We start from the raw sequence: 23,310 nt of genomic DNA, 5'->3' as shown, positions 1-23,310 counted from the left end.
GGATCCGGCGGGACGTTTCGGTAGGGGCTGACGGCTGAGCCTGGGGCTTGCTTCCGAGTAAACCTGCCTAGAAGAGGTGGAGCAAAGCTCGCGCAACCACTGCGAGCGGCACGCATTACGCGCCGCGTCCCAGCCGTGCGCGGCGCTTGAAGGAGGCGGAGGTGCGTCGCCTTGGAGCAGCGGTTGGTTGGCTGCTTGGCGGCGGCGAGCAGCAGGAGGCGGATCGCGGACGCTGCGTGTTGCCCCACGGGGACCGGGGCCGCCGCTTTTCCGCTGGGTTGCGTCTGAAGGTCGGGCGGAGCCTGCTGCGCTCCCAGGTAGCCGCCTCTCCGGATCTGGGTCCTTCTTCGCCTCTGGGCTTGCGCGGCGAAATGCAAGCAGAGGCCTGCATGCTGCGTCGATCTGGCACCCGGCGGGGCTGTGAGCCGAGGAGGACCAGGCTTTCCTCCGTGGGTCCGCAGCAGCAGGGTCACGGATTTCCCGGGGCACCACAAGCTCCCCCCTCTTTACTCGTTTTGTTCTTTTCCTGGCAGGTTTGCTCGTTGCCACCATGGCCCAGAGGGCCTTCCCGAATCCTTTCGCAGACTATGACAAATCCTTGGCCACGGGATACTTTGACTCTTCAGGCAGGGTGAGTTCTGGTGCTGCTCCTTGCTACTTGAATAAATCTATATATACTTTCCTTGCATTTGCTTTTCTGTTCATGTTGCCTGGCCCAGCTGAGCTGTGAAACCTTAACAAGCTTCGACTTGCAGCACTTCCATTCAGCGTCAGTGATAACTGGCTGAGTGGCATCCCGTGTGTGAAGCCTTTTATGTAGCTATGAACTTCTTGATCTGATGTTGAACACGAAGAGATGCTGTGGGGTGGACATAGGGGATCTGTCCTTCTCACACTCCGTCCGTTCCTTCAGTACAGTCACACACACACACATGCAAAGGGAAGAGGTTGCACTTCCCCAATGAAGTCCCCCCAAAGCCCCTTCGAGGAGGCCAACCTGAGTTATACCTCTAGGTATCTCAGCATAGAAACTTGTTTTGTGTTTTACGATAATTGCTGAAAAGCTAAGATAAAAAGCACTGACACCTTTGGAGAGAGGTGTGGCATGAGAACATGCCCAAGAAAGCTAGGAACCCCTGAGGCCCTTCAGCAAGAGGCTCACTTCATCTTTTCTGCAGATAATCTACACTGTTGCGGTAGGATTTTTGGCTAGGGTAGGGGATGTTATAGTGTCGCTAGAGAAAATGTCCTGTGCTGACTCTTTAACATACCCACACATTTGAGCATACAGAGAAACTTATGCGCTTTGACAGTATTGCATTTGCTCTGTTCAGAATGGCATTTCCTTGATTTTGTCTTCACATAATTCAGAACTATAGATAAATGTGAGGACGTGTTGTTGTTACAATGGTGGCCCAGGGTCTGTAGTCTACACTTTAGCATATGAAGATGCAATCCTACGTCTATTTAGACAGAAAACTCCCAGCATGCCCCAGCCAGCATGGCTGACTGGGACATGCTGGGAGTGGACTTTTTCTGCCCAAACATACCTCCGATTGCACCTTAAGGTTCATTGCAAATGTATGTAATGCAAAAGAAACTTTTGTTTTTAGACAGTTTATTTTTGTGGGCCAAGAATGAAATTGAAATCCATACTAACCAAGCTTAAGGCTCCTTAAAGAATGAGTTGCATCTGATCCACCACAAAAGGCCCATTCAAACACGCACAAGGCATACTTTCTTCTATACCAATAGCGTCTCCTAATAGCTTGCTTAGACTGCACAATGCTAACAACACAAAGCTGTGTGCTGTTGGGGCCGGCTAAGCTGATAGAACTCTCCAAAGATCTTTGGAATAACTGGCTTGGGTCTCTAGTAGGCAAAACCTACAGTAGTGGTCCATCCATCTGCAAATCTCTTTATCAGTATATCTAACTGACACCACTTTACTTTCACCTTTGGCAAGAGTATATAACCTTCTCAGCGGGATGCAGAGCTACTTTCAGTGGGGTACAGCTGAGAGGATGACTCCTTTGAGACAGAATGGTCTGAAGGAGTCGTACCACTGCCTGCAAATTCATTTATTTCCTGCTGTTCAACGTCATTGTCAGACTTCTTACTTATTTTTTTGTAAAGCAATTTAAATGTGTCTATAGGGGAATAAACAAAATATTATGGTTCAAGTAATAAACTCCTGCAGCTTGACAAAGCTATAGCAAAAAAAATCTCTTGATTAATGCTTGCCTTATTCAAAAGTAAAATAAAATCATTACCTAGCACATTCTCAGGCAGTGTGATTAAAGGCAGACAAACTGAGTGTAGGAGATCAAAAACTGGAATATAAATGAGACGGCTACAGGAACAATAGTACTCTCCATGTGAAAACTCACACACACCGTCCACACTTTGCACGCTGCTCCCAGAAACATGTAAAGTCGTCCACCTATATAGCCAGGCTCCCTTGCATGTTGACATCGCGCATGAGGGCTAAACAAGTTGTGAAGGGGACAGGCATGTTCCTTCTCATGGTTGCCCAAATAAAGGAGGGGTGTGTGTCAAAGTATGAGTGGGAGGGGGAAGCTGAGCACTCCCCCCTCCCAGTCTTACCTCCCCATGCTTCATCAGGTACTGCTCTCAGGATGTCTCCAATACCAGAAGCTAACCAGGCTGGATGGGGCGGGCGGGGGGGGGGGGGAGAGAGAAAGTTCAGAACCCCTCTGTCGCTTGTGAAAAGTAGAAACCCTTGCAAGCTTTATACATTGTACAGCACCAAAAGAAGGAGTAAAAAAGGATAGAAGCTTCCCCCATCATAACTAGTTCAGCCCTGAGCAATTCACCTTCCAAGAGTTTCTTTCAGCGTTAGCAGTGTGGAACTGCTGCACCTCGGTAACATCAGAAGCCCAAAGTCACATTGGGAGGGTTTGGCTCAATGGCTCCGTCCCAAGTCAGTCTTGCCTCTCCTGTGTCCTGGCAGGTCCCCAGTGGCGCTGAGCACTGCAGCACAGGAAGGAGCCGTGCTACACCAGGGACTGCGGTGCCACTGAAGATAATGCTGAAAGCAGCCCCCAAAGCTTGGCTGGTGTTTGGGTTTTATGTAAATGTGCAAGTATGCGCGCCAACTCGTGTTAACGTTTTCACACATTGCCATGGGGGCAACTGCAGATGTGTGTAAAAGGCAAATAAGGGCCGAAGTGCGCGTTACGTGAAATACGTCAAAGCGCGCATTGAATGTATTGTTGTCTCACTGTTTGGAACATTAACTTATGGCTTTACCTTATGGTGTTAGCCATCTTGGACTTGTTGGGTCTGTGGCACATGGGGTGGGTGGAGGAGAAAGATGAGGTTCTAACCCTTTGCTCCCAACAAAGGTCATGCTTTCCTACAGCAACAACTTGCCTCAGAAGGAAAGCTTCCATTGACACCAATGGGTGCTTCCTTTCCTATTATGGATGTGGCTAGAAAGTTGTGGGGGGCGGCTTTTTGTTGATACAGCAGCATTTAAGGCAGCCTTCCTCAACCTGGGGCGCTCCAGATGTGTTGGACTGCATCTCCCAGAATGCCCCAGCCAGCTGGCTGGGGCATTCTGGGAGTTGTAGTCCAACACATCTGGAGCGCCCCAGGTTGAGGAAGGCTGATTTAAGGGAAAAGTTGAAATACCACACCATGGTCCTGCTTTAACACATTCCCCATGACATGTAGTTCGGCTCTCCATTTGAAAGATGGCATGAACCTGGGGATAGATGGAGAATCAAGTCATTCTTTGGCATGCAGATCTGAATCTTGGCTTCAGCTTCCACCCATAAAACAGAAATAGTAGGGCTCTTTCTAAAAACGGGGGTAGGAAGAATTAAATGTGGGTTTTAGAGGTCTTTTCATTCTAAGGTGTTTGTGTGTGATTAGTTTTTAGCTTGACTTTCCTGACTCTTCTCCCTGCCTTCTGTTAAAGAGTGAAAGTGTGTATGTGTGTGTCTTTGACCCATCCCAATGTTACCTACTTAAACTCCTGGCCTCCCTATCCATGTACTTTCAGTTGTATTCATCGCACCAAAACAGGAATGGGGGAAGAGAGTCCCCTCTGTTATCTCTGGTCAGTTATTTCCCTAATAACAGGGATTCCTCTTACAGGAGAAGGTATAGGGTAGAAGGACTCCGTTCAATGCCTTTGGTACGCTTGAGCTTTCTCTGGCTGTAACAGCCCCCTGACCTTCCGCAAATGCTTTCCTTTTAAGTGTGTGTCTCCAGCAAGTGTCCTGGGGTGCCTCTTCTCCCTTCCAGTGTATGTAGGAAGTTCCCCTTCTTTCAAAGCCCTGGGGTGTAATAACCTCTTTCTAGAACCCTGAGCTTCATTTTGCACAGCAGCACAGACGTGCCTGTGGTTGCCACAGGAAGCGTTTACAATGTGATGGGGAGAAACATGTCCCAAAATACTTGGGAGAAACGCAGTGGACTTGCCCAGTGACTAGCTGAGACTCCTTGGCACATCTTTGACTGCGTTTGGAGATGCACAACTCCCCTTCAGGCTTTTCGTGTTTACCACAGCAAATGCCGCTGTGCCCCCACACTGCCCTGTGCTGCAGCTTATGCTGCAGTAGATTTGTGGTGAGTCAGATCAGACTGTCAAGCCGTATCGTAATGTGCCGTTTCCATCCTTTTTGTCAAAACTGCAGCCAACTAGCAGAATCTACTGTTGAAAATTTGAGTAGCCTTCGAGGTCCCCTCAGGGGAAAGTACAGCGGTGCTGTAGCCTAGAGATAATAAAGGCGCAGATACCCAAGGTACCACTGAGTGGGGGAATACAGCTTTAAATATTTAAGAGTGAGTTCTTAATCGTCGTTATTTGGAAGAAAGTTTCATTGAAACCAAAGGAGCTTTCCATCAAGTAAATGAGTTTAGGTTTGGGTTTAGAAATCACAAGGAGTAATTTCTTTCTCTCTCTCTCTCTCTCTCTCTCTCTCCCCTTTAAATTATTGCTGTTGTGGTTTGTATTCTTGAGATACCTGAAAGAGGTCTCTCTATCTTCTAAAAATGCTGAGCAGTGTAATGTGGTTTGCCTGCCACGCTGTCCCACTGCCACTTGTTAAGCCACAGCGAGCGTGCTGAAATATAACACACGTTTCTGTTAACACCCACAGCTGACTCCCGAGTTCGCTCAGCACCTGAACAATAAGATCAGGGAGCTTCTCCAACACATGGAACGGGGCCTGAAATCTGCGGACCCCCGTGATTGCACCGGCTATACCGGTTGGGCAGGTAGGATGGTGTGTTTGCAAAGATGTGTGAATTAAATGCTGATGTCTGTTCAGAGAGAGCATGTGTTTAGGCCGCGAGAATGGCTGGTGGTCATGTGATCTGGTTGTATTGCGAAGGTGGAGCAGGTCTTGGTGGGATCGGAGGTTGAACATGCAAAAGCGTGGGGAAAACCCATTCGTTTCATGGAAAGAGCAATCTTATAGTGCCACGGTGAGCACCCCAGGGACGATAGGATGGCTTGGAAAACCCCTTTGGAGGTCGGAGAGAGCATTGTGATTTTTGAACGGGGAGTGGGAGCTTCGACCCTCAACCCCAACCTCTCACAGTTGGCGTGGAGAGAACTGCACCGACTGCATCTTCAAGGTTGCACAATCAACCGTGGAGAGAGGGAAAAGGGGGGCGTTCCAGTGGGTGGAGAGGGGAGGAGACCAGAGAAGCTAAGGTATGATTTATCCTGAGCCTCCTCCAGCCTCCTGTCTCCCTTCAAAGTGCCCTCACTAATGGGTTGGAAAGCCTGTCTAGTGAAAATATAGGAGATCTGAAGACAGGGAGGCAAAAATCACCTCTGCCGCTCCCCCCCCCCCCCCCCGTTGCTCTGGCTTCAGCACAGCAGGGCATACGAATCTGAGAAGCCTCCAAATTTGGGGGCTTCCAAGCAGTGAGGGTGCAGTCCATAGGATTGCACCCTCAGAGATTTACAGCCTACCCTTCAACAGGCCTCCAGGGCAAGTAAGTCACTGAACATCTCATCAATGCTAAGCTGTTTAGTGGACAAGGATAGTTCGAACTGGACTTACTACGAGCACGCTTTCTCAGACCCATTGTAGTTAACAGTTCATCATCAATCAGACAATGATAAAATAACAAATCAGATTAAATTATTAAAATACACTGACGAATAGAACGAACAACTTAATTACACCCACGCCCCCAAATCAAGCAACGTACAGACAAACCCTTAAAAAAAAAAGAATCAACAGTGGGATACAATGGAAATTCTTTGGAAGAAACCCTTTTTAGCATTTTACTGATGTTGGGTGCAAAAATAGTTTGGTTCAAACGCTGTATAAGAAAGTGGTATACATGCAGGCTGCAGCTGAACTTAACATATATTCTTTCCCCACTCCCCTGGCATCCTCCGCGCTTCCTTCACTGTGTTCCTTCCCTTTTTATCAACATTTGAACTGTAAGCTGTAAACTGTATTAACATTTAAAGCCCTAAACGGCTTGGGGCCAGGCTATCTGAAGGAACGCCTCCTCCCGTATGTACCTGCCCGGACCCTAAGGTCATCCTCAGGGGTCCCTCTCCATGAACCCCTGCCAAAGGAAGTGAAGCAGGTGGCTACCAGGAGGAGGGCCTTCTCTGCTGTGGCACCCCGGCTGTGGAACGAGCTCCCTAAGGAAGTTCGCTTGGCACCTACATTATATGCTTTTAGACGCCAGGTGAAGACCTTTTTATTCTCCCAGCATTTTAACAGTTTATAAAAAATGTTAACTTGGTGTTTAAAATTTGTAATTTTGCATTGCTGCTGTTTTTATCTGGTTGAGCTTTTATATTGCATTTTATATTATGGTTTTATACTGTTGTTTTATACTTTGAATGTTTTAATTTTTGTGAACCGCCCAGAGAGCTCCGGCTATTGGGCGGTATAGAAATGTAATAAATAAAATAAGTAAATAAATAAGTTCCTTGGAACAGCAATCAGTCCTCTTGATGGTCTGTAAAGCACCATTGGTCATGGACGGCTCTGCATAAATTAATAAATAGTAGTAAAGGGATGTGATTCTGAGGTCTGTTAAAATATTGCTGCACTATAAGCTATACTTCAGAAAAATAAAACAGTCATTTTAAAGTCTGTTTGTGACCCAGAAATGCTACTTGGCGTTTTTGCCTGGGGTGAGTAACAGCTGCCCTCCAGAAAACAGATTGCTTTGTGCTTTAAAACAGCAGTGGGCTAACGTCAGTTATGTGGCCTGCGTTAAAAACAACACCTAGAATCCCTATGACCTACTAAACGTTATTTTAAAAAACAGCTCAATTTTTTTATTGTGAATTTTTAACAAAATAATAATAATAAATGGACGTATGCAACTACATACTTCGAAAGCCTCAGTTTCAAATATCACAACATTCTAAATGAAAAACTAAAAAGGGAAAGTAGCATAAATTACACATAAACATCCATGAAGGCAGACCAAGTGTCTGTGTATAAGTCCATTCATAAAAGATGCCTGTATACTTCTCTTTCAAATGTTTCTCATGTTGTTAAGTCTTCAATCCATTGCATTAAAGGCAGTGTGGTTTTACCTTTCCAATGTTGTAGAATCAATGTTTTGACAGTCAAAAGAATGCGAAAAATCCGTTTACATTGGCCGTGTGCTATTTTCCAAGAAGCAGGTACTTAATTTGAGATAATATGTACATCCAAAAACATTCCCAGAACATACGAACAGAAGAAGCATTAGCTGTATGATACTAGGAGTAGGGCTTTCTCCGCTGTGGCACCCCAGTTGTGGAATGAGCTCCCCAGAGAGGTCCGCCTGGCGCCTACACTGTACTCCTTTCGTCGCCAGCTGAAGACCTTTTTATTCTCTCAGTATTTTAACAACTCATTTTAACTTAAATTTAAATCTTACTGTTTTAACTCTGTATTTTAATCTTATATCAATTTTGCTGCATGGTTTTATCCTGGTTGTGCTTTTTATATTGTATTTTGTATTTGTGCTTTTAACCTGTTGGTTGTTTTATTATGGTTTTAATTTTTGTGAACCGCCCAGAGAGCTTCGGCTATTGGGCGGTATAAAAATGTAATAAATAAATAAACTCCAACAAATCTTCAATTTGGACAAATTTATTAAACAGATGCTAATAGACCTGAAAAAGTATTTTTTGCTAGATAAGACATAACCGGAGATCCACTGACATATCAGATACCAATGCCTAAACAGAGGTCCATTGATTCAACAAAATAGGACATTTCAATTCCCTATTCCATTCCTGCAGAAGCCCCATTGTATCGTATTTATTCACTAATAATAAGTATTTATAAACCTGAATCGTGGGTTGATTTACCTGGTCAGCCTTAATAAATGTTTCCAGTAGCAAGCAGTAAAAACCACAGGGCCAAATCTAGATTCTAACAAGTCATGCAGTTGCAAATACTGCCATTCAGCTGTGGCAGGTAATTTAAATTTATCTCGCAAAGCTGAAAATAACAAAAACTCATCATCTGCACCCAACCATTGATCCAGGGTAAAAATCTGTCTGTCCAAGTCCACCACAAAAACATTGTCTTTACTGTTTTTCAATCTAGATTTCCCCATATAGTCAATTTAGCATGAGAAAATAGGTCAAACTGTAATTGGTGTGACATGATATGCCACACATCTCTAACTGCTAAGATTGTGAGGGGAGCACTTTCCACCTTAATATGCCGAGAACCTAATGGCATCCAATTGGAAATAGGCTTCAGACAGTATGATTCCAAAACTGGCCAAAACAGGTAGAAAATGAAATCTAAGTGGAAAAAACCAAAATTCGGTGCAGATGAGCAAATAAGCCTGATGATATGTAGCAATGTCCGGAAAGCCTAACCCACCATCTTTAATTGGAAGTAGCATCCTTTTCAGGGATATTCTTGGTGGAGAGGAACACCAAAAGAATTTATGAAAGGAAGTATTACGTTTTTGAAAATATTTGCTAGGTATAAGTAAAGAGATTCCATGTATAACATAAATAATTCAAGGTATAGTATTCATCTTAATTGTATTAACCTTGCCCCATAGTCTTAACTTTAAAGATGCCCATCTGTCAATATCTTGTGAAATATCATTGATCAGCTAATTTAGATTTAACTTAATCATGTGAGATATGTCTCTAGGAATGATTATTCCCAAATAAGTGATGGAATCAGGGCACCGATGAAATTGCTAGTTACGTAATGTACTAGAATGTATCTTATCTCCAATCGGCATTATTTCCAACTTTGAGCAGTTAATTGAATAGCCAGACAAATCACCGGAAGTATTACTCAGTTTCATCAAGGCCGGAACCAACGACTAGAGTTTTGAAATAAATAATATAAGATCATCTGTATACAGAACATGTTTTGATTTTATAAACAAGAATGCATATTTAGGATTTCTTAGCAGTTAAGGCATAAGGAGTCGGTTTACTGCTCCTTTTTCTGATGAATGGAACAAAGTGTTGCTGGATCAGTTCCAGTTACTCTGGAATTCTTTGCAAGAATCCCAGCAGCCAATAGGCATTAGGCAGTCCCTAGAAATCAGCCAATTGCCACTTGGTGGGCAGGTTGTTGGCCATCCCCAAAGGCACGCCATTCCTGGTTGTATTTCCCCTCCCTTTGTGCTTTTTGTAGGAGAGGAGTACGCAAATCTAGCTAATGGATGGTGAGTCACCTGCCTGGGGCTGGGGTGGAGGATAAAAGAGACAAGGAATCGTTAGACACATTCTGAACTTGCTTCCAGTGGTTGTAGGCGTGTAACCAAAATTAGAGGAAAATTGAGAACCAGCGGATGGTAACAAGCAGTGGGCAGCAATAGCGAGGGAAGGCAATTCTAAGAGTCCCTGACTCTTCACTGATTTCTGTGACCCTACCTACCTACTGCCTCTTTATGCTACTCTATTACTCAGGGCTCCGAAAATCTGAAGCCAAATCAGGGTGGTGGTGGAGATAAATTGCATTTCTGCACCAGGTTCCCAAATTCCAAAGGCTAATGCAGTGTTACTGACTTAAGCATACACCATGCTTCCTTCGTTCTTGATGCCTTGACTGCTTTACCTAAATGCCTGGTCCAATGTCAGCCTGCCAGATAGCAAATAATTCCCTCATAGTTCTTCATTATCTGGTTCTCCAACTTTAGAAATGATGTGGGTGGCTCCCAGGGACCAAATCGTCTCTGTTGTGGCACCTTGTGCTGCTCTCTCCCCATATTCATTTAGCCAGTACGTTGTTCGATAGCTTTGAGGCACAAGGGTAAAACTGATTTTTACACCATCTGAGCTTGTGGGGCTGTCTTAAGCAACGGCAACCAGTACTAAGAATTGTAAAAAATAAATAAATCAGCAAGACATTCCATCAGCAGTCAGTGCAGTTAACAGAGACTATGGGGTGTCTCTTCTCGATCCTCCCAGAGTGCAGGACACGGAATAATGGGCTCAAGTTACAGGAAGCCAGATTCCAGCTGGACATCAGGAAAAACGTCCTGACTGTTAGAGCAGTACGACAATGGAACCAGTTACCTAGGGAGGTTGTGGGCTCTCCCACACTAGAGTCCTTCAAGAGGCAGCTGGACAACCATCTGTCAGGGATGCTTTAGGGTGGATTCCTGCATTGAGCAGGGGGTTGGACTCAATGGCCTTGTAGGCCCCTTCCAACTCTGCTATTCTATGATTCTTAGTGCCTTACACTTAGGTTTTTATTGTCAGTGACTGTTATGTGTGATATTGTCTTCTGTGTTGTAAGCTGCATAGAGAACCGAGGTTGAAAGGCGAGCTATCCATATTCTAAATAAATAAAAGCTTAGTAGGCAGAGCAAATGCTTTTAAATCATATGCAAAAGGTCTCAGTTTTAATCTCTGGTATCTCCAGTTAAAAGATCTCAGGAGCAGGGTTAGGTGACCCCTCTGCCTGCGACCTTGGAGGTCAACTGCCCATCAGCATTGTGAGACGAACCAGCAGTCTGACTCAGAATGAACGTCACATACTTATTGCTAAAAAGCAGGGCTGTTCTGCCTGCACAAGTCACTGAAGAGGTCCCTTGGCAGGGCGCAGTAGTTTTCGGGACATCAGTGCATGCGATCCAAGAAGGGTGCCCTGAGGGATCTTGCCATGTTGCATAGAATGCTAAGGTATGGTTCTCGGGTCCCACATGGCTACGGGCGCCTGGAATTTGCACAAGATTCCTCTAGAATTTTCGCAACGGATTCTGGGGCACACCTTGTTGGCTTGGACAGTACAGCTTCTTAAGGCCGTCAGTGTTTTGGTTTGGCCTTGTTAATATGAACATGGACAGCACCTTGATTAAAGGAATCCTAGGCGTTCGTTCAATTAAATCTGCATAAATTCGCATTATGGATAATCCAGTTGTTCTGGAGAGAAAAAAAGCACTTGTTTTCGTCGTCAGCTGAAGACCTTTCCTTCTCTCAGTATTTTAACACTTAATTTTAACTTAAATTTAAATTTTACTCTTCTAACTCTGTATTTTAATCTTATATCAATTTTTGCTGCTTGGTTTTATCCTGGTTGTGCTTTTGATACTGTATTTTGTATTTGTGTTTTTAACCTGTTGGTAGTTTTATTATGCTTTTATTTATTTATTTTATTTATTTATTTATTTATTTATTACATTTTTATACCGCCCAATAGCCGAAGCTCTCTGGGCGGTTCACAAAAATTAAAATCATCATAAAACAACCAACAAGTTAAAAATACAAATACAAAATACAATATAAAAAGCACAACCAGGATAAAACCATGCAGCAAAATTGATATAAGGTTAAAATACAGAGTTAAAACAGTATAATTTAAATTTAAGTTAAAATTAAGTGTTAAAATACTGAGTGAATAAAAAGGTCTTCAGCTGGCGACGAAAGGAGTACAGTGTAGGCGCCAGGCGGACCTCTCTGGGGAGCTCATTCCACAACCGGGGTGCCACAGCGGAGAAAGCCCTCCTCCTAGTAGCCACCTGCCTCACTTCCTTTGGCAGGGGCTCACGGAGAAGGGCCCCTGTAGATGATCTTAAGGTCCGGGTAGGTACATATGGGAGGAGGCGTTCCTTCAAATAACCTGGCCCCAAACCGTTTAGGGCTTTAAATGTCAATACCAGCACTTTGAATCGGGCCCGGACCTGGACTGGCAGCCAATGAAGTTGTAAAAGGACTGGCGTAATGTGATCTCGCCAGCCAGTCCCTGTTAGTAAACGGGCTGCCCTGTTTTGTACCAGCTGAAGCTTCCGGACCGTTTTCAAAGGCAGCCCCACGTATAACGCATTGCAGTAATCCAAACGAGAGGTTATCAGAGCATGGATAACTGTAGCTAGGCTATCACTGTCCAGATAAGGGCGCAGTTGGTATATCAGCCTAAGCTGATAAAAGGTGCTCTTTGCCACTGAGTTCACCTGTGCCTCAAGTGACAGTTCTGGATCGAAGAGCACCCCCAAACTACGGACCCGATCCTTTAGGGAGAGTGCAACCCCGTCCAGGACAGGGCAAACATCACCTCGCCGGACAAATGAACCACCCGCTAACAGTACCTCCGTCTTGTCTGGATTGAGTCTCAGTTTGTTAGCCCTCATCCAGTCCATTACCGTGCCCAGGCACTGGTTCAGAACAGTCACTGCCTCACCTGGGTTTGATGAAAAGGAAAGGTAGAGCTGGGTGTCATCCGCATATTGATGACACCTCAGTCCACATCTCCGGATAACCTCCCCCAGCGGCTTCATGTATATGTTAAACAGCATAGGGGATAAAATAGAGCCCTGCGGAACCCCATGGCTTAGGAGCCACGGCACAGAGCAATAATCCCCCAGCACCACCTTCTGGAATCGGCCATCCAAGTAGGAGCGGAACCACTGCAACGCAGTACCTCCAACTCCCAGTTCAGACAACCTATCCAGAAGGATACCATGGTCGATGGTATCGAAGGCCGCTGAGAGGTCCAGGAGAACCAACAGGGTCGCACTCCCCCTGTCTCTCTCCCGACAGAGGTCATCCCACAGGGCGACCAAGGCAGTTTCTGTTCCAAAACCAGGCCTGAAACCCGATTGAAATGGATCTAGATAATCCGTTTCATTCAAGAGTGCCTGGAGTTGTCCTGCAACCACCCGCTCAAGCACCTTGCCCAGGAAAGGGATATTAGCCACCGGCCTGTAGTTGTTTACATCTTCCGGGTCCAGATTAGGCTTCTTCAGGAGTGGTCTAATTACCGCCTCTTTTAAAGAGGCCGGCACCACTCCCTCTCTCAAGGAGGCATTTACAACCTCCTGGACCCAGCCGGCGATCCCCTCCTTATTTGATGTAATGAGCCACGAGGGGCAAGGGTCAAGCACACAGGTGGTCGACCGGACTTGGCCAAGCACCTTGTCCACATCCTCGGGCCTCAATAACTGAAACTCATCCAATAAAACTGAGCCGGACGGCGCTCTGAACGCCTCTACTAGTGGTGCTGCATTAAGTGTGGTGTCCAATTCATGACGAATCTGAGCGACTTTATCTTCAAAGTGCCGTGCAAACTCGTCACAGCGTGCTACCGAGGGTTCAACTATCTCACGCCCTGGCCCAGAGTGTAACAGGCCACGAACCACTCGGAAAAGCTCCGCCGGACGACACCGAGAAGACGCAATGCTGGTGGAAAAGAACTGCCTCTTTGCCACCCTCACCGCCACAGAGTAGGCTCGATAGTGAGCTCTAGCCCGTGTTCGATCAGACCCAGCACGAGTTTTCCTCCACCTGCGTTCTAGCCGTCTCCCCTCTTGCTTCATCGCCCTCAGCTCAGATGTATACCAAGGAGCTGACCGGGCTCTGCTCAGAGGGAGAGGACGCTTGGGCGCGATCGTGTCAACCGCCCGAGTCATCTCTGCATTCCACAGAGCGACCTGGGCTTCGACAGGAGCACCGGCCATATCAGCAGGAAAATCCCCCAGAGCCCTCTGGAATCCATCGGAGTCCATTAGCCTCCGGGGGCGGACCATTTTAATAGGCCCCCCACCCTTGCAGAGGGGAAAGGCCGCCGAGAGTCTAAACCTCAGTAGGAAGTGATCCGACCATGACAAGGGGGTAGATGTTAGTTCCCCCACTTCCAGATCACCATCCTCCTGTCCAGTCGAGAAAACCAGATCAAGTGTGTGTCCCTTTGCATGTGTTGGGCCGATGACATGTTGAGACAGCCCCATGGTTGTCATGGCATCCATGAAGTCCTGAGCCGCTCCGGATACAGCAGCCTCGGCATGGAAGTTGAGATCCCCCAGAACCACCATCCTGGGGGTCCTCAACACCAGGTCCGAGACAACCTCCGTCAGCTCAGGCAGGGAGACTGTTGGGCAGCGGGGTGGACGGTACACCAGCAGAATCCCTAATCTGTCTCGAGTACCCAACACACAGTACAAACACTCCAGACCAGCACTCGACTGAACAGGAAGCCTAGAGAGGGAGATTGTATTCCTATAGACCACGGCAACCCCCCCTCCCCGGCCCTCGAGTCTGTGCTGGTGCTGCACCGAGTACCCAGGAGGGCAGAGCTGGGTGAGAGCAACCCCACCCAGTTCACCCACCCAGGTCTCAGTGATGCATACCAGGTCAGCCCCCTCATCCACAATCAAATCATGGATGAGGGAGATTTTATTCTGGACTGACCTGGCGTTCAGCAGCAGCACCACCAGACCCGAGAGCAAGCTGATATGGCCACCAGGAACTATCCGGTTGGGGTAGGAACCAGAAGAGGGAATAGCTGTAAGGAATCTATCCCCTCTTCTCCTCATCTGGCCTGTTCCTCCCCTAGCACCATACCTCCCCCTACCCGTGACCACAGTTATGTGGGCATCCCCGTATCCCCCAGAGCTCCCCAGGCACATATTAAAAAGTAATTAAAATGTATTTGACAATTTGCTGCTGGTTGGCTGGTTGGAGATCTTGCAGGTACAGTAGTATGGTCTCTCCTATGTGCGCCGCAAAGTGCGGCGCCAAGTGCGCACTCGGCGCCGCACTCGGCGCGTTGCCGAGGCGCAGCCTCTGGCAGGCTGCAGATGTACCTGTTAGGGAGAGGTGGAGCACTCAGTCAGCTGACGCCCAGCAGGTGAGGGGAGAGACTGCAGAGGGAAGCCCCAGCAGTCCCTGTTCTTCTTTCCCCCCCACCAGCCAAACACACCCCACCTTCCCAGCCTCTGGCAGGCTGCAGATGTACCTGTTAGGGAGAGGTGGAGCACTCAGTCAGCTGACGCCCAGCAGGTGAGGGGAGAGACTGCAGAGGGAAGCCCCAGCAGTCCCTGTTCTTCTTTCCCCCCCACCAGCCAAACACACCCCACCTTCCCAGCCTCTGGCAGGCTGCAGATGTACCTGTTAGGGAGAGGTGGAGCACTCAGTCAGCTGACGCCCAGCAGGTGAGGGGAGAGACTGCAGAGGGAAGCCCCAGCAGTCCCTGTTCTTCTTTCCCCCCCACCAGCCAAACACACACTTTTAATTTTTGTGAACCACCCAGAGAGCTTTGGCTATTGGGCGGTATAAAAATGTAATAAATAAATAAATAAATAAATAAAATTAGTACTTATATTTTTAGAAACATCGGCCCAAACAACCTCTACATTAGTGTATCTTTGTAGCTTATTTGAAGGCAGAATATGAAATGGGAGGGGGGCATATTTTTACTGTGAAGTCTAAATAGGTTGCTTAATATACTTTCTGTAGGCATCAATTGTAGTGTGGGGGGGAAACGGCTTGGCCACCAGAGAGGCAGAAGCCAACCTCAACCTGTCTGTATTAAGCAGAAAAGTGCCTCAATGCTTCTTGTTCTTCACACTCTCCTTGTGGGTTCTGAACTTTACAAGCTTGTCTAACATGATTGGAATTGAGAATGAGTCTCTGAAGGATTTCCTCTGGGTCACAGCCAGAGAAATGGAATGTGTTGCTGTTACAGGACTTGTCTGCTTCCCCCATCTCCCCCTGGATCCTAGCTTCGTTAATTTATTCAGCGTGGTTTCAGGTTAGAAGGAATTAATTGGGCCAAGGCAACAGCGTTCCATCTTAATTGCTTCTGTAGGAAAGGCTTGTTGAGTATCTCCTCATGTAGATAATCTGCTGGCAATCTGAAATCAATTGGCGCACGTGTGGCAGCTAATAAGAGATATTGGGAAGGAATGGCCACCCGCTTTCTCTCTCTCTCTCTCTCTCTCTCTCTCTCTCTCTCTCTCTCTCTCTCAATGCCTCCTGTGGAAACGCTGGGGCACAGTAGCAGCGTTTTGTCATATGTTGGGGTTTAGAACCTGCTTCCCTCTGGCTTAACCTTCCCTTGTCATTATGCTGTGTGCCAGGCACCAGGCATCTGTTTCCTCCCCATCTGCCCGGGTCCAGAGTCCCATCGTATCCTGCATGTTGGGAAGGAGCTGTTCCTTCCACATCTGCTTGGCAAGTCATGATGAGACTCGTGATCGGGGAGCACAGTGTGACACCTAGCGATGGGGGCCTTGTCCTTTTGGGTACTGGACCGGTCAGTTCCCTCGGCCCCTTAACTGGAAAAGTGGGAGGCTGTGCTGTTACAGAGTGTTGAGGAATCGGTTTTGCGCCGTTCACTGAGAGCCTGGCTCACCCACAACGCTCACCACCTGAAAGCTCCACAGATGACGAATTCTTCAAAGAAAGCTGGGACAGAAATTGTGCAAGCACTGAAGGAGGAGGAGCCATTGACTTCCTTTCTTCATCTCTTCTTTGTGTGCTTTTTACCTCCCCTCTTTAGCGCTAATTTCCCCTGCTCATTTCCCTCCACTTGATTCCTCTTAGCCCCTAAGAAGACAGAGAATGGGGCTCTCCTAAAGCCTGAAATGCAGGATATGGGAGCCCAAGAAGAACATCTTGTCCGCTTGAATCTCGCCTTGTTTAAGGTTGGGCTGCATTATTTTGGGCTGCATTAATAGAAGTATAGCTTCCAAATCGCGTGAGGTACTGGTTCCTCTCTATTTGGCCCTGGTAAGGCCTCATCTAGAGTATTGTGTCCAGTTCTGGGCTCCACAGTTCAAGAAGGACGCAGACAAGCTGGAGCGTGTTCAGAGGAGGGCAACCAGGATGATCAGGGGTCTGGAAACAAAGCCCTATGAAGAGAGACTGAAAGAACTGGGCATGTTTAGCCTGGAGAAGAGAAGATTGAGGGGAGACATGAGAGCACTCTTCAAATACTTCAAAGGTTGTCAAACAGAGGAGGGCCAGGATCTCTTCTCGATCCTCCCAGAGTGCAGGACACGGAATAACGGGCTCAAGTTAAAGGAAGCCAGATTCCAGCTGGACATCAGGAAAAACTTCCTGACTGTTAGAGCAGTACGACAATGGAACCAGTTACCTAGGGAGGTTGTGGGCTCTCCCACACTTGAGGCCTTCAAGAGGCAGCTGGACAGCCATCTGTCAGGGATGCTTTAGGGTGGATTCCTGCACTGAGCAGGGGGTTGGACTCGATGGCCTTGTAGGCCCCTTCCAACTCTGCTATTCTATGATTCTAAGGTGTTCAAAACATCTTGGGTCCGAAGCAGTCTAACTATGGTATGAGAAAGTCGTTGTGCCTGTTCCTTGCTTTTTATTGGTTGTGGTAAAAGTCTCTCTCGTTGCCTGCTGTTTTCTTTGCTTTATCTGAAGATTAGAAATTATTAGACAGAATCACTTTTTATCTATAAAGCGGTAAGTTGAATATTTGCTTAAGGGAAGAAGCCTAAATATTTACATCCGGAGTTGTTTCTTTTGCAGTCTCTGCTGCCAAAATAAGATTGCAGGTGGCAAATCCTATTTGCATGTTAAATGAAAATCTGTTTAGTGCCTTATTTTAAATGGTTATTTTAATTTGCTGTCGCTTTCTTTTGGCAAAATATTAAATTAAGGTTGAAATGTGTTTTATTTTACTCATTTTGTACGCTCCATTTTGCTAAATCTAGATGAAAGCACTACACACAAAAAGGGGGGGGTCATATCTGAACAAATACTTTTGCATAGCAGTTCCTATGGGGGGAACCTTCCGTGCAGTTACTCCTCTCCATGTTCCACGCCTACCGAAGAGAAAGGCTCAGTTCAGACAATACGTTTCTCAATGGTGGTTTTAGAACTCCACAATGGAGGTTTTACATCACCATTGAGAAAGGTGGGAAAACTCTGGAGGGAAAACTCCACCCCACAGTGGAGGGATTTTTTTTGGGGGGGGGATGCTCCACGCTGAATATCCACGTTGTGTAGAGGAGAGTTCCTGCACAACTGTTGTGTTGTGTGGAGGGCTCCATGGAGTTTCCCGTTGCATGGAGTGGACTTTTCCCACTGGCTACAGAGTTCTCTGGCAAGAGTGGAGAAAAGAGGGAGTGCCACTCTAGGAGAGCCGCTGGGATTAGTTTTTTGCAGCAACGGCTGATGGGATACCATCAGGAGGACTGGGGGGGGAGGAGAGAGGGCAGAGGAACTGTCAATCAAACATCACATTGCCTTTTACTCAACTCCATGGTAGCCCACAGTCACGCAATGGTGGAGTTAGAACATGTTGGGTGGTGAGTACCCTCTTAAAAACTCAACCGTTGAGTGGAGTTTTCCCACTGGGTAGAGAAAAGTGTTGTCTGAACTGAGCCATTTAGGTGGTTTGAAAGCAAATGATGGAAAAAAGCAAGCTGCTACACCACCCTTCCCCAACTTGGAGCCCTCTGGATGTTTTGGACTTCAGTTCCCATCAACCCAAGCTAGCATGTGCAATTCTTGGGGACAGTGGGAGTTGTTATTCAAACCATCTAGTGAGCACCAGGTAAGGAAAAGCTGACCTACGCATATGATTATTGGCGCTACTAAAGGGAAAGGGTAGTGCTTTATCAGCTAAATCAGGTACAATTAATATTTGCAAGGTTTGACTGTAAGTAAACATGATTGATTGATTCTTGTACAGCATGCTGTACCTTCTGCAGATTCATGAAAATCTGAGGCCGCCTTTAAAAATGGAATCTTTTTAACCCTCATGGTTTTTAAAGAAAAGGCCAAAATGTTTCAGCTACTGATTCTGCAAGAGCGTGAACTTGCTCAGTCCTTTCCGTGGATTCCTGTTCCCCTTCCCCTACACATGCATTCTCCTCCTCCTCTCCCCATTTTTCTCTGTCTCCCAGTCCAATTCCCAAATCTTTATCCTCAAATGTCACCCCAAAAATGAACATCCCCCCCATCCCACCCCAAATTCTGCAAAATGCAAGTTGTGCCAATTGAAACTTGCAAACTTTGGATCTGTATTACCCGCATTATGCTGTATTGTGGTTGCAGAGAGAGGAGAGGAGAGGAGAGTTCAGTGGTACTTACACAGTGTCCTTTCTAGCCGAGTCGATATACTTTCACTGGCACCTGACCATTAAAAACATTGAGCACAGGATGTAAAGAGCACTATTCCTCCTTTTTTCTTGCTCTCTCAAAGGATCAGGCGGGTCAGCCACAGGGAAGAAAGTGCAGAGTTATCACAGCTTGTCCTCCCAGTCTTTTAAAGTGCAAGGAAATACAATTACATTTTCACCATGCAATCTTCCTGGCCCAGGAAAAAGTCATTTCACTGTAAAGTTACTTGCCCAAGGGCAGTTTTTAAGTGAGCTGGTCAAGCTATCAGGCTACACATGACAGCTTGTGTGAACACCATGCCTATGAAGGATACAGTGCTGTGGTGTTTGTTAACAAAGTCCTGGGAAGTTGGGTGACTTCCAGAATACTGCTTTTCCTTCTTAAGAAATGTTTTCATGTACTCACCTTTACAGACATGACTGATGGTAACATGCCTATGAGCTGCCCTCATTGGAAATACTAACACCGAGACTGCCTAGAGAGTGGACAAGGTTATTAACTCCAGTAAGAAATGGAAATTTGTCCTTAATACACATGCAAAATTGAATTGTCTGTGGTATGAAGCTGTGGAGATTACCCATGCAAAATGAGAAAATGATCTAAATATAAAACTATTCCCAGTACGGTAGAAAGTAATTTTGAAGGCTGCTCTTTCTTCCTTCCTTTCTTCCTTTTTAACTGCACTGAATTCTGCCGACATTGGCTCTATTAATTTAGGCTTAAATACAAAGACCTGTGTCATCTTAGAAATGGTTAATGAGATGGAAAGCACACTGCAAGGGATAAAATGAGAAATCTGGAAGTGATGCAGGCTGCTAGGTCCCGTGATATTCCTTGAGGATGCCTGCGGACCACACATCTTTTCAGTGATGTGTTCAGATCAGTTTTTACTCCGGATTCTCTGTCTACTGTGACAGACCTTTTAAATGTAGACATGCTAATAGCTTTGCATACACTCTCACTGTCCATAGTTGTCAGGGATAGTCCCTATTTTCTGATACCCAGCCCTGGTAAACTGTTCTCCCTATTTTGACTGTGGAGACTATTTTAGGTATCACTTTAAAAACAAAGTTAACATGACTGGCTGGTCATTCTTGCTCTGGTCAATATTATTATTGTATAGGTTGTTTAACATTCCCATGTTTAGTTGGGGAAATTAAACTGAAACAATGCAAATCTTAGGTGTTTGAGTATTGACACATCCTGTGATTGGTTCTGGTTCGGTATACGTTCAGTTCATGATTAAATCCTCCCTGACCCAAGAACTACTGAACTCAATAAATAGCAAGAGCAGATTTTGCCTTATTTCAGGCCTTGGCTTCTCCTACTCTGGTTGCTCCAGTATAGCACTGTTATAACATCAGTGGTCCGAAAGGTTAGAAATATTCCAACCTTCGTAGTGTCATTTATAATTTATGTAGTACTGTAATCACTTTAGTGCATAATAATGCTTAACATTTATTTAGCACTTCTTGTACTTAGGGGACTTCCCGTACAAGATCCTCATCTTTATAAGAGCTCTGTAAAGTTGGGCTAATAAAATTCTTCCCATATTGCAGATCTGAGGTTGGGACCAGCTCGGTGTCCTCCCAGTGTTTTGGACTACAACCCTCACTGGTCTTATTTAGCACGGTCAGTGGTCTCAGATGACGGGAGTTGGAGGACCCCAAGTTGGGGAAGATTGACCAAATGGGTTCATGGCAGCAGTGGGATTTGAACTGTTGTCTTCATAATTCATCACTCAATCTCTTGGCCACGACACTGTACCAACACCTTTATATAGTCCTGATCTTATTTATCCTTGCTGCAAGCTTGTGAGCTAGGTAATTGTGTGTAGTCCTATTCTATACGTGGAGACTGGGCTGATTTGGGGGGAATCCGCATGTCGTACCGAGATCGCTTCTAAGCGACCCCAGTGCGACGTGAAAGCGATCGTGTAACTTGCCTTTGGAAGAGCCAAGGAAGAGTCGTCCTTGCCGCCGCTGCCGCCGCTCACAGACCTCCTCGCCGGCTGGGACGGAGAGCTCGGGGGAAGAAGGCGGGGTGGAGAGCTTCTTCCGCTCTCCACCCTGCCTTCTTCAGCTGAGCCCTCCTCGCCGGCTGGTGAGGAGGTCTGTGGGTGGCAGCGGCGGCAAGGACGCCAGCTCTTCAGCTCTTCCAAAGGCAAGTTACACGATCGCTTTCACGTCACACTGGGTTCACTTAGAAGCGGTCTTGGTATGACATGCGGATTCCCCCATCAAGGTCACCCAGCAAGCTGATGGCTGAAGCTGTGATTTGAAACTGAGGGGAGTTTCGGAAGTGGTGTGTAATAATGGAATAGGGGTCTGATGTTCCCCCAAAAAATGAAAGGTCAGACATCCCACTGGGCCTGCCCAAATCCTTGGATATGCCTGAAGTAGCTCTCGGAACCCATTGTGTATAAAGTTTCCATATGGATTTTATGTAACTGTTACAATGACAATGGCCATTCGCAAGGGTATTATGCCAAAATAAATATCTTTTTCTAAATCTTTCAAAGATATGCCAGTGAATGTTTACAGTCACGCTGGAGAACGTTGACGTTCACCTAAATGCATTTCTTTATTTTCAGACACACACTGGATAGGTCTGGGATTGTCAGCATTCCCTATGTGAATGCCAGCAATGATTACATTTCTGACCCATATTGTAATGTAATTGCTGAAATAGATATTAAAATGTCGAGTTATGCAACATCAGGGAGTTAATTTGGGTGATCTTCTACCTTTCCTAAATCTCGTTGCAGGCATTGCTTTGCTATACTTACATCTGTTTGATGTGTATGGAGACTCATCCTATCTTCAGATGGCTCAGGAGTATGTAAAGAAGAGCCTTAGTTGCCTAACAAAGAGATCCATCACCTTCTTATGTGGGGATGCTGGACCTTTGGCGGTGGCTGCTGTAGTATACCACAAGCTACACCACGACAAACAAGCAGAAGACTGCATCACTCGGTAATGTCTTCAGGGTATCTGAGCTGTAATTGTTCATTGATGCTATGAATCAGCCAGAGTCACCATGCTGTAACATCACTTTCATGAGAATATAGGCGTGGTTAGAGAAACGCATACATTGAATTCCCTTTTTCAATGTATAGGGCCCATTATTTCAACCTGAATAAACCAATGTATTGTGCCGCCAGTGTAGCCAACATTTGTCCTAAGATTGACGAGGGGTGTATGTTTTTAAAGTATTAATTTTGACAAACTACATGCTCAGTTTTAAGACGAGGTAAGTGTTGCAAAATTGCACAGGTCTTCAGTGATTCATATCCATGTCTTAAAGTCTCTCTGTAATTGCTGCAATTCAGCTAGATATATATTCTGTATTTATTTGCTACTCTTACGTACTGCCTTCCTATCAGTACACTCAACGGTGTTTACACGAATAGCATACAAACTAACAGGCACAATACAGAAGAACAAGGCTGGTGAGGGAAGAGAAAAATAAATATATTCAATAGCTCATTCTTACATTATAACAATGGCATAATTGTTATAATGACTGGGTGGGATGAGGACTGAGCTAGACCGTTCCGGGAGAGAAGGAGGTAAATGTCAGCTGGTTGTTTGTTAAGGTACCACCTCTTAACATACCAAGAGCATCAGAGGGCAGCTTGCGTATTGTCATTCTGATGTGTCTCAAGGTCTTAGTAAATATATATATATATATACGGGCCTGGTTACTAGAGACAGAAGCACATTCTCCGTCACAGCAGTATTCACGTCTGCACAATCCTACTCCTTTCATTCGGGCAATTGCTCCTTCGTTCCTTCCACACCTAACCTCTGTGGAAGTGGGAATTCAGTCTAATCCCACACTGCCATCTAATGGTATTGTGAGAGTACAACACGGATACTGTAGAATCACAGTGCTGAGAAGGGAGCATGAGAAGACAGGCACAGGGTTTCCAAGGCCGAAGCCATCCCGGACTGACACTTATCAAATGTGCTCCTTAAAACCTCACAGGAAGGAGAAAT

At 46.0% G+C, this 23,310-nt stretch overlaps 1 protein-coding gene across 1 annotated transcript in view; it reads left to right on the top strand.

The window, feature by feature from the left end:
• The first annotated feature begins 244 nt into the window (after positions 1 to 244).
• Positions 245 to 23,310, top strand: part of LANCL1 (LanC like glutathione S-transferase 1) — a 35,111-nt gene continuing 12,045 nt past the window's right edge. The window contains exons 1-4 of the mRNA XM_063116090.1: positions 245 to 317; positions 534 to 631; positions 5,133 to 5,250; positions 22,077 to 22,284. Coding sequence (XP_062972160.1) covers positions 551 to 631; positions 5,133 to 5,250; positions 22,077 to 22,284 — 407 coding nt within the window. The 5' untranslated portion in view covers positions 245 to 317; positions 534 to 550. The remainder of the gene's footprint in view (positions 318 to 533; positions 632 to 5,132; positions 5,251 to 22,076; positions 22,285 to 23,310) is intronic.

Source organism: Elgaria multicarinata, chromosome 2 (assembly GCF_023053635.1).
Source record: "Elgaria multicarinata webbii isolate HBS135686 ecotype San Diego chromosome 2, rElgMul1.1.pri, whole genome shotgun sequence".
Lineage (NCBI taxonomy): Eukaryota > Metazoa > Chordata > Lepidosauria > Squamata > Anguidae > Elgaria > Elgaria multicarinata.
The sequence above is the reverse complement of the archived record's forward strand: the minus strand, read 5'-3'. Positions and strand labels throughout refer to the sequence as shown.